At 43.7% G+C, this 12473-nt stretch overlaps 1 protein-coding gene across 1 annotated transcript in view; it reads right to left on the reverse strand.

The window, feature by feature from the left end:
• xrcc4 (X-ray repair complementing defective repair in Chinese hamster cells 4) overlaps nt 1-12473 on the reverse strand; it is a 71129-nt gene that overhangs the window by 22186 nt on the left and 36470 nt on the right. Inside the window, exons 4-7 of the mRNA XM_036530040.1 lie at nt 10460-10626; nt 9135-9284; nt 8451-8605; nt 3289-3430 (exon numbers count right to left, since the gene is read on the reverse strand). Of these exons, the coding sequence (XP_036385933.1) occupies nt 3289-3430; nt 8451-8605; nt 9135-9284; nt 10460-10626 (614 nt within the window). The remainder of the gene's footprint in view (nt 1-3288; nt 3431-8450; nt 8606-9134; nt 9285-10459; nt 10627-12473) is intronic.

The raw sequence follows: 12473 nt of genomic DNA on the forward strand, positions 1-12473 counted from the left end.
TGTGCTAAAGGGGGGCACAATAAATGAAAAGTCAGATAACCAACACAGTGTGCATATGTGTACATGAAGGGAAGATTCAGGGCAGTTAAGGGTGTGTTAAGGGTTGTAACGCTATCACTCTCCCTTGGCCTTTTGTGGTACGTACGTAACATACTTTAAAAGTAGAAAAAAAAAAAAAAAAAAACAGAAGTTGGGCCACTCTTGAGACAGTGGAATAAAATTTTCCAAGCTGGCTTCATGCTTCTAGCCCTGCATTCAATACTTTTTCAAATTCAAGTTACCTAGTCAAATTCATGTTTCCTGAAAAAAAAAACACGCTCAAGATACAGATGTGAAATATATTTGAAAAAGTGTTTACAGTAGCACAGTGTTTACAGTGATGGCTACCTAAGGGATTTATAGTGTGGTGAAAAGGTAGCTATGTTGTCCGCTACACATTTTACAAAAGGATAAAGTGGTCAGAAAAATGATTTAACTGTTTCAACCGACATACTACTAAACTCAGAAAGAGCCTGCAAATTGTTTACATACATAACTACATTAATATACATGATTAATACATGTTTTTTCCAGGAAAACTCATTTCTGCACTTGTGTGTGAAGGTTCACTGTCATTGTGCAATAAGAGCTAATTCGTACTGAAGGGCTTTTATTCCGCAATAAAGAGGGCCCCAAGAGATATCAAGATGACATGGAATATGCAGTTTCCATTTATAAATACAAAGAAAATGGGTCTACAGCTTCCAAGGGCTTAACTGGAAATCTGTTTTTTTAGTTGTTTTCCTCAATTCATGGGGCAAAGGTGATGACTGAAATGCACTGTGTGGTCCAAACAAACTGGTAACATGCAGTGAAACTGTGCAAAAGAGACAGATCTATGGCTCTTTTGGAGCTTGTAAATCACAGATATTCTGGATTGTGGCAAGATTTTGAGATCCTTCTATCCTCCAGGATAGCAGGAGGTTCCAGTTGGAGTTTTTGCTTTGTGTGTTGCTACTCTAGCTATACATTTTCTGTTTCTGACTACGCCCCCACAGGAATAACAAGCCCACAGATCGGAACACTTTTTGCTTCATGGCAGACAGAAGTTGAAGACCTGGTCCATACACATTTATCATCTGTGTCCCTACCTGTGTCTCTAGCTGATCTGTGCTGATCTTACAAGCGAGTCTGCCAGTATGGACACTGTATGAGGAGGGAACACTGGACCCGGGGCTTGTGAGTCATAACAACGCCAGCATGTTCCAGGCTGGGGCTCCTCTTCTTTTAGAAGCCAGAGGTGTAACGCATCACATATGCTGTGACTCAGGCAGCCTTCTGAGTCACCTGTGCTAAAACCGGATCGAGCATCTTTGAACCACACCTTCAGGCCAAATGAGCCACAAACCCTCTGTAAATTCATTTCAAACTAAAACTGCATATGCCACATTTGTGAACATGAATCACTGTGTTATTTATTTCAAATGAGTAATACTTCGAATATTTGCATTACTTTTTACATTTTTATTGACATTTAGCAGACGCTCTTATACAACATACATCGGTTACAGTTTTTTTTTTTTTTTTATTACAATGTTATCCATTTATACAGATGGATATTTCCTGAGGCAATTGTGGGTTACGTACCTTGCCCAAGGGTACAGCAGCAGTGCCCAAGAGGTGAATCAAACCAGCAACCTTTTGGTTGCAAATCTTGCTCCTTAAGCGCTATGCTATACTGCTGCACCATACACCTCCATTCTGCCAATGTTTTAGCATTTCAGCGTTTGACTGTTTTTTGGTAGAAGTGTGTGAGTTCTTCCGTGTTCCAGGCTGATTAATCAGGGTAGAGAGCCTGAGCGCTGTGACCCTGTCGATCTGTGTTTCCGATTAGCACAGGAAGTCATTCAGCACTGTGGTGATAGCCTCAGACTTTAAAAACAGCACTGATTAATGGCTACATGCTCCTCTGGACCTTTTATCTGGCGATGTTACAGAGAGATCCGACACGTGGTTTTCATTCCACACTCCATGGGTTCCCTCCCTGGGTCGTGCAGCCGGGATCCCTTTGGACTCCATTTCTTTCTACAGCAGTTGAAGGCAGACAACTAGCTTGTGCTAGACTATTTACTATCTATATTTTGCAAACTGCCATCCTTCCCTTTCCGGCTTCCTGTCAATTTTTATGTTGTTGAAACTGAGGAGCCCCCCCAAGCTGAATTTTCAGTTTGAACTAAAGGGACAGAACATTCAGCGTAAAGTTTAGCGTTATCATTGTTTCATAGAGCGTCTTGATGTTCATCATCCAGTTTGTTCTATTTGGGGGAGTGTTTGTACATGATAGATCAAGATATTCCAGTTTATGGACTTTTACTTCCACAGGGAGTGGACGCATGAGGACGACATACTAAAGACAACTATCACATCCACTATAGTTCACTCTTGAATACTGCTGTAGTCAATGCACTTGACAAGCTGATATGCCAATAAAAGAACAAGCTCAGTTGTTCAGTGAAAGAACAAGCATAACAGAACAGCTAGAGAGTGACATTTGCACTACAAAATTTAGCTAATCATTTTAGACATCAAAATTAGCCAATATGATCAATCATGAATGCATCCTACAGTTAATATTTTTTACTCATATCTCAAAAGATTTAAGTAAAATGTTTTTTGGAAAAACATACAAAATTATTAGTGGCATTGCACATGGGAAATATTATGCAAACAGAGTATGTAGGAGCTACCATAAGTATGAAAAAAGATAAATCATGTAAGCATGTTTTCTATTACTATAAAACAGCTGAAATGTCAGTCTAATGCAGATACAAATACACTTTGAAAGTGTGCAATAGGGATTCTTTGGTTTCTGTATAAGAAATGTGATCATTTTGATTTTTTTTTCCAACTTTTTTTCAACTGTTGCACATACGGAGTTTATCAAATGAAGTACTGTACATTAAAGAATCTTTTGATCATCCAGAAAAAGCATTACACCAAAAAAGATGAACTCCCCTCTAACACTTATGTGATGCATGCATTGACTGAAGCAATTTAGAATCATTACTGTGTGCAGTTTCTCATTGAGCTGTCACTGATCTGTTTTGAACTTTGTTATTTAATACTTATGTAAAACGACAGACTGTTACAGAAGTACCAGAAGGCACATATATTCAGACAGATTAAACAGAAAAAAACTATATAAATAATTTATGTTTCTTCACTGCTATGTGTTATGACAAAATAAATCAGTTTTTCTTCAAATATGACCTGTTATAACGGTGGTAACCATAGTCCCTCCACTCCTACCTTTCCCTCCGCTGGAGCTCTAGAGATGGCGTTTTGCTCTCCGACCCTGGATCTTGGAGATGTCGTTGGCGACGCTTTCGGCTTGGCATCACGTTAATGATGTCGGTAAAGCTGTCGTCCATGGAACTGGTGCCAGGTACTACTGGAGAGGGAAAACACAACAGGCCAAGCTGAACAAAGACTGTAAGCTGTATATTTTGACTCCCATACAAAATTTTTCAACAAATTTTTCAATAAACACCTCTCATTACATACTACAGTCTAATCATGTGTGAAACCTAAAATATGAGCAACGTTCTTAAATTTTTTGCTCAAAAGTAAAGACAAAACACAAGACGGTTAGATTCAATAGGGGTCAAGGACACTCTTCCTTCTTGCATATTACGTGCCTGATGTGTCTGCTCTCACAGTGCAAAAAAGCCATACATCTGGCAGCTGATGGTACCCCAGACTGTAAAGAATATCATTGTCAGACACAACTTCATCTGTTCTGCTGTCTTTTCACAAAGGACCACCCTCCCTTGTGCCTTCTCGATATGACCGTGAAGCCCACATGAGGCTTCACAGAGGGAAACAGATTTGACAATTCGCTCAGCCCATTGAACAAGGTCATTGACAAAGTGCCCCCTACTACCCTTTCCTCTAGTACGCTTCCCAAAGTCCCGCCAGTCTGTTTGGTGCCAGCGTCGCTCTGCACATGGTCACCCATGTCCCTGCCCCAGTTCACTGCATTCAAGCATCTCCTATTCACTATTCACGTCATCAATGTCTTCCACATAATCAAATGACTTTCCAAGTAATAACTGTGTATGCCGCTCCTTTGCGGCTCACGTGTCACAACCCCAGGGTAGTCGTTACAATTTGTAATGGAACCGCGTTGTGGGAAAAGTGACACTCGCTGTGTCAAACCCAGACACTCATATCAGGGTGTAGTAAGACGAGTCTGGTAACAAAGACTAAGGTAAGGGGACCTGATGTACAAATATAGTTGAAAATGTTTTCACCTCTCTTAGGTGCTTGATTTTGCCCCAGTGTCTATTCTTTAGGCAAATTGGAAAATGAGCAATTAACTGAGAAATAGAGCTTTTTTGTCTGCCAGAGCGAAGCATTGTTTCTGGCTCCCTCCAGCAAACCACTGTACAGAGTTCAGCCTGTCTGCCCTTTAAAAACGCGGAATACATGACTTCACTTTCAAGCACAAATCTTTCAACTGCTTCCAACAACTCCTTCGGTAATGAACCCTCATTAAATCCTAGTGCCATAATCTTTTGGCCACCATGTTCGCAACTGAAAGACGTCACAGACTGAACAATGCCCTTTGTGACAATCCATGGGATTCAAGCAACCCTGGCCTAATATGGGAGATGGGGAAGAGTTCTACATGGCAGGCCATGTGATTGGTTACAGACTTGCTCACCTTATACTGTCTTTTCTTCTACTGCATTGCAAGCATTTGATCTGAGATGGAAATCTGGGTAAGAACTCTGTCCTCACTGTCTTCCATTCTGGACCATGCTCTTAGTACTGTCTCTGTTCAGATGGACCATGTGCAATTCTGCACGTCCAACAGAGAGAAATAAATATACCAGGACAGAGTAAATAAATGAACTTCACAACTGACCCCAGGGCAGCATATGTTGCTAATCTTTCAGAACGACGGTGCAGGTCAGTGATTTCGGCAAAGTGGAAATAAACAGTGTACAGCCTGCCCTGACTGGTCCAGTGCTTCCACTCCCACGGCAAAATGGCAGAAAGAAGAGATACTGGTGACCCTTGTCAAGATCAATATCAACTTTCAGGTGAGACACACACCCATCCACACATACACGTATGCATGCGTACATAAACACACACAAACACACACACACGCACACACGTACGCACGCTTGTATGCGCGTGTGCGCGCACACACACACACACACACACACACACACACACACACACATACACACACACACACACAAACACACACAAACACACAAAGAAAAGTTTGGGATATTTCTGCTTCTCTGAAATACCCTGGTAGTTTGGGATGAGAGACCTCTGGTTGTTTCTTGTTTCTCTTCTCTGAGTGTGAAAGCACGGGAAGTGTTCGTAATGGCTTAGCAATGGGGGTGGGATGCCCTGCAAGGCAGACACACACACTTCCAGCAGGATGCAATTAACAAAGGGTGCGATAAAGAGTAAACTACAGTGAGCAGATCAGAGACACAGACCACATCAAACTCGCAAGACGATCTGCCAACCTCTAATTACATCACAACCCAGCACAGTGCTCATGTTGCCTTTGCTCGTTAATACCCTCTGTCTGAACTCCAAAAGCATAACACAAGCACTGCAAAATGCAACAAGCTGCTGGGGGGGGGGCTAATTCCAGACCTGACAATCCCCCTTTGTGACTGACAGAGAAGAATGATAAATGCTTTTTTAAAAATGATACCTTCATGAAGTAAATATACATTAGCTACAACTGTGCTGCCAGCCAATGTCAATAGGAGTGCTCCCCCTTTCATGCATATGTTTTTAGTATGTACCATACGGATGGTTGCTCCTCATTACAGTTAATTAAAGAAGAGAATGAAAACTGTTCCCCTCGCCCCACTGCCCCCCACAGCTGTTCCCTCACAATGCTACCTCAGCAGGGACTGTGACTCATTGTCATGGTTTCACAACAACAGTGAGTAAGGGAATGTTCTCCAACATCTACAATGAGTGAACAGGAACGATTTAGTGCTGACTGTACTTACTTTGAAATTTAAATATGAAAGTGTTGTAATGGGTTCCTGGAAACAGGCTTTATTTTCCTAATCATGGAATAGACAGAATTTTTCACAAAATGAATATGATTAAATCAAACATTCACAAATATTTATACTGTCTAAATATTTCTGAATGTAAGTGCACATATTTATGGAGCATAGTACATTTTTTTGCTTTTTTATTTCAGCATTTTGTTCTAGCAATTTGGAAAAAACTTTTTTCTTACTCCCAAACCTCTCTCTCACCACCCCTCAATGGCAGAATTCTTATAAATGAATTTCCATGACTTCCACTGTCCGCTTCCACAAGCTTGTAGTTACTGTATGGATGTCAGTGTATTTTTCGTTACCACAGTGGTACACCTGCAGGAAAGAAGGCCTATAGCTTGATTTGTTTTTTCCCCAAAGACGATTTTAAACAGAGTTGGGCAGATGGCAGAAATTATAATTATACCTCTTTTTTCTAGATTTTAAGAAAATAAACAGTACCATGCAACACATGTCATATTCCTCAAAAAGAAAATACCTAAAAGGCCAACTACATCATTGTGTTGCCAACTTGAACTTCTGAAGCCCTCCCAAAAAGAGTATATTGGTTTATATGTATTTATCTTATGGGGAGCCCTCTTCCAATAAATGCCAAGTAAGAATCCAGTGTGTAGCAACCATACATTACTAAGTCAATACTGCATGATGTTACAGTTATGACACACACAGGAACGATGCCGATGTGAAGCGGGATTACCCACCAGGGCACAGATGGACAAAAGGAGAAACTGATTAAGTCTAAAACCATGTTTAACGGCAGTTTTACCCACTCCACATTTCTGCTACCACACGAGGAGTGACTCAAAGGAGCAGACACATGGTGAGACAGTAAGCCCCCCGAAAAGGATCACCACAATACAACCTCATTGTTAAGAAAACAGGTGACGTTTCCTAGCAAAAAAAAATAATATGGTCTCATATGGAGTGTAAGTCATTGCTTATAGGTAACTATTGGTGCTAATGGTACAGTTGATAGGGGTAGTAGGATCATCTTAAGAAAAAAAGAAGGGTTGGCTAGTAACAACAGCATGAAATCAAGATATTGCTCTCTATTAATTACATTGAAAGTGTGGATGAATGGAAACTTCTCCTTCAGTTAAACAACCACTGACCTGTGCTGGTTAGCAGCACAAGGAATGAATGCAGTACTCTCCTTCGTGATCAAAGGTCTCTGGTAACAACCTCTATTCATCTTTCCATTTTCTGTCACTTCCTGTAACAGCTGGAGTCGGTCTGAAGCTGGCTGGACATTATGTCTCAATTCAGTCTTAATATTTTTAAAGGAACCGGGTTACGGTCTCGGGAATTCTTCCCACTGTTCTCATATCAGCAGCTCTCATACGCCAGTCATTACGTACACCACACTGGACATTTTGGAGCACAAAGAGAAAGAAAAAACCCTCACACACTAAACTCTAACGAGGGAATTCGGTTGACAGGGGTGACAGGAATATGGTAAGACAGGAGGCCGAAGCAGGGATCTGAGGACATGGCCTAAACCGCACTGCAATGTTGCCACACAAGTCACACCACAATGTCAAGCTACCCAGTGGTTCCTTGGTTCAGCCGAGTCTCTTCAACGGGAGACTGAGAAGGCATCATTCTAACCTCAAAGCACAATGGAAAGAAACATGTGGTTTTCACAGCTGTTTTCTGCTTGGCGATGCTAGAGAATCACCACACAGTGAGTGGTGCTGCAACTGTCACACCAGATGATTAAAGCACCAGTCCACGCAGCACATGCGTAAAACTGCCATAGTCAATATGTTCCATCAATTCAAAAATGAGCAACGCATAAAAAGGACTCCCTGATTTCCCTGCCAGAAACCTTCCCCGTATACAACTGTATGTACAGGGTCTCTGCATTTAGGTTCAGCTTCAACACAAACACTACATTATCTTCAAAATTCATCAGGTGACACAAATACAAAAAAGGAGCTCTTCGCAGTTGGATGGCCATAAGCACTATATCTGCATTGAACCTGTAGTCTCAGTAACCACATTCATGGCTAAAAACATGTAACTAGCGTAAGACACAATTTCCCATGATTATCACATCTGTTAAGGACCCTGACAGCTTTTATGGCACACACGAAAAATAACTAAATAAATAGAAATTCCCTCTTCTTTCAACAGGAAGAAAAGGTTTGGATCAGGTCATGAGAGAGCCCAGAGTAAACTGCTGTTTGTAATTTTGTTAAGAAATGAGAAAGTTCTTCATAAGGAGATGATTAATGCGAGCTTGGCTCTGTTGTGGTCTCCCCCGATTCGTGTACATGTATTTTTGTTTTTATTGGTGCTTCTCTCGGTATCTGATCACAATTATCCAGAGAGACAAAAGGGCTTTTATTGTACCTCTGACCGTTGCTTTTGGGGGTTTTTGGGACTGATGGGGGCTCTCTGGCTGCTCCTCGTCTGTGCTCCCCCCATATTCACTCCCCTCTGGGGAGCCGCTCCCCCCTTGGACCCCACTCTCCTCCAGGGCTGAACTCTTTCCCACACCCACCTCCCTAATAAGGGAAGAGAGGAGAGAGAGAGTGAGAAAGCAAGAGAGAAGGGAAGGGAAGGGAAGAGAGTAAATGAAATGCGTTTTGACACAGCTTATGCCATATCTGACAAATGAAGACTGACCATTTACAAATGTTTTATATTAGTTTATATCCCCCCATACCAAAACACCCACCTGCCCTACCACACACTCACACACACACACACACACACACACACACACACACACACACACACACACACACACACACAGAAAAACCACAGAGAAGTGTCTTTAGTCCACTCCCCTGGACCAAAGTCAGCAAATCACAAAATCACAATCATTCACTGACATTATCAACACCATGTATCACCAGGTTACACCATAAAGATTTCACCAACAGGAATAAGTGACTCAATGTCACATGCATTTAAGATAGCATAATGTGCAAATTACAACAGCTTTCAGGAAAGGGAACTCCAAATTTACGTGTATATCATCAAGTGACTGTTACATTATAATGTGGGGCAATATCCTGTCAGGAGGAGTACCTCTGCTCTTTTTCATCCACCTCGTCTTGCAGCTGTCTGACGGTCTCCTGCAGTCTCCTGATCTTGGCCTTCTTTTCGTTGAGGAGCAGCACGAAGCGTGTGTAGAGCTCCTTCTCCAAACTCTCCTTGCCGTGGACGTACCTCTCCATTCTGTGGGGCAGGAGAGTCATGGGAAATGGCTACATACATAGGGGTGCACAAACTCATAAAAAATTTGATTTACTTTGGAAGATGCAGTACTTCTTTGTACTCTGACAGCAATAAGATCTTGGTGCCACAAAGAAAACAATGCAAGACAGTGACATAAGAATCCTGAATCCACTCAGGCTATAGGCAACGTTTTGACCCAGACACATCTTCTTCACACCAACACTGACAGTTCGGAAACGGAAATAGAAGTCCAATGGTAATGCATTCACATGGAACTATTCAACTGTACAGAGTAGAACACAAAACGCTCAGCGCAGCCAAGCCCGGCCAGACTGCTGTCTGACCCCTCTGACCTCCGCAGGGTGCCTTGACCGCTAACCACGAGTAAAAGCAAATGATGTAAGAGCAACCCCACCCGCCCGCTTACTAAGCTGTGCGTTACACACATTCTCACTTTCCCTTTTTTGGGAGGAGCCGGCGAGGGGATCGCCCGGCCCCGGGCCGACGACGTCATTGTTGATCCTCAGGACAGGGTCCAGCTGGAGTGGGGCGGGGTGGAACGTGGCCGTCGCCGTAGAGACGGCGGAAAACAGAGCGCAGGGCGAGAGCCCAGCTGGACGCCCCATGCTGCGGTCCCTTCACGCTCACATGCTCCGGGCCTCACAGGGGCAGCCGACTGGGGCCTCCCCCACGCCCACGACGTGTGTGAGAGCACGGCCCACGTCACTGGGAGTAACAACACATGCTATCAATTAGTCTTGCTTTTCCAGCCCCCTCGGTCCATCTGGGAGCCGCCGTACTCCTGCATCCCAAATTTAGAGTGCTGAAAATAGAGGCATTGTGCTTTCGTGGGGAGAGACGCATCTAGAGTTTCCCTGATGACACAGCTCGACGGCTGAGCTACACCCAAGGTGTGATTCACAAGTAAAAACCCGTGGTTCACGCTGCTGGTATTCTAGCATACCATGGAAAGTGTTCCAAAGCAGACATTAGACACAAATTGTCTGCACAGTCCCTGCCCTTGTACCCTGAACATTTAGTTCTACACACTGGTACACATACAGTGTTCACAGAAGGATGTACAGAAACAGGAGCGCGCTCTACGGAGAGATGCAAAGGCAGACTAAGCGCTGGATGGGGGAGGGGCCTGGAGCACATTGTGGGAGATCACTTACTCAGCTGTGATGTGGTCCTGCTCCTGCCTCAGCTGCCGGTTCTCCTCCTGCAGGTGCCGGTTCTTGGCCTGCAGCTGGGTGATGTGCCCCAAGCCATGGCTAATGAGCTCTTTAACCACCTCAGCCGGCGCTGGGACGGGGCGCAGCTCCACTGATCCAAGTCTGAACTGGGAAGGGAGACAGTGGGAGACGGACAGACGCATCACTGTGTGCTCCGGCACCTGGGATTAGCGCTGCTGGCCGGGACACAAGCTCAGGGGCTCCAGCACACACTGCCATCAGAAGCAGGGCACATTGATTGCATTCAGACCCCGTGCAACAAATCGACATGAACTCACCAGCAAAGCAACACAACAATCCGCATCTACTGTGCCAATCTACAGGCTGCTAATCAGTCAGAGAGGGGCACTGCCCTCCCTTTAAGTAAACAACACCAAAGTGACCTCTGTAATGCCATCACTTCATCTTAATGGATGTGTTAAAAATATAAATACTTATGAACCAAGACTTGCATCATTCTAAATTTGCAACATTTTGTTTCATTTTGAGTGTTTGAGAGAGCATATAACTTTCAGATACAGTAAAATCACTCACAAAATGATGAACCCTTTCTTTAATACTAACCCATAAAGGAAGTAGAACAAGTCTTCTATGGGGTGTAGCAGTTATGAACAGGTTTGGGTGGAGAGTAAGGGCTCAAGATTACAACAACAAGTATATATGCACACATACATCAGGTGCAAAGCAGACAAACCAGTGTAGAGCAAATCAGAAATCACAGAAAAACAGAGCACTGGCCTTCCTGGGAAAATGCCTACAACTGCTGCACACACTTAGCGTCCAAAGAAGGGTTCCCATGAAGATAAGGGGGGCAGCGTACAATGATCAGAACAGGGTATTGATGGACCCTTAGGGTTCTTGTGATTCGTCTGAGCACTAAAACAGACAGGCCTCTATCAGCAATGAGACTGAGAAGGTTGCTATCGCGATGGCACACTTGAGGTTAGCCGGACACACCGCGGCCAAAGAGGCTGGTTTTCGTCACTCATGAGGCACGGGGTGGTGTGGGGGGGCGTCCTCACCGTGGATATACCACCCCGGCGTCACGCACTTTGATCCTCTGCGCTGAGCCGTTCCCATAACGCTGTCCCCCCTCACAGATAATAACCACAGGCACTTTGGGGGAGTGAGCTAATGGATCCGACAGGACTACCAGGCTGCAGGTTCGTTGTGCCCATTCAGACAAGGGCCTGGAAGATAATGTGTGGTGCCTATCTCAAGGACTTCGTTGTCCTGGAAGCCATCCTTGGCAGACACAGCACTAATCACGGACACGCACACAAACATCATATATATTTTTACAAACCGGTAGGCCAATGATGTGACAATTGTGAGTTAATGCTATACTGACTGCTGAAGTGTCCTGTTGCTGAAGTTCTCTACTAACGTAACATAAATCAGTCCTGGCTGCGGGATTCTGGGGAGACAAACTGATTGCTTTCAGAATAAAGTATGAATATATCTGCCTGACCATTTTACACTGCGGTGAATGCTCACTCAGAAAGAAGCCATAGCCTTTGCACCCCCATAGGGATAATGCCATAATCTCCTGAACGCTGTTAGTGAACCTAGCTACTGTCCTTACCTTCCTTACTAGCATCTCACTGAGCTTTGTGTGTGGCTTCTCCACCGTGACTCAACTGGTAAATAGTTCTGAGTTTGCATTCCTTTTGTCATTTCTGGCATGTGAATCCTTAATCCCCACATCACATTACGACAGTAATAATTAATATAATGCAACATTAGTGTATTTTTATCCAGTGCAGGTTCACCTTGCAGATGAATTGCTTTCACTTAGGCTTGCATGAAGTCATGCCAAACCAGTATGCCTAACATATAGGCATTATTTTCTCTGTTCTGGCTAAAACCGCGCATCTGAACTGAGTCACGCACTGGGATTGAGGAAAATCAGAATCGTCACTGCAGGTGCCTCGTGTCTGCCTCGTGGCAGTGC

The sequence above is a fragment of the Megalops cyprinoides genome, chromosome 5, assembly GCF_013368585.1.
Source record: "Megalops cyprinoides isolate fMegCyp1 chromosome 5, fMegCyp1.pri, whole genome shotgun sequence".
In the NCBI taxonomy this organism is placed as follows: domain Eukaryota; kingdom Metazoa; phylum Chordata; class Actinopteri; order Elopiformes; family Megalopidae; genus Megalops; species Megalops cyprinoides.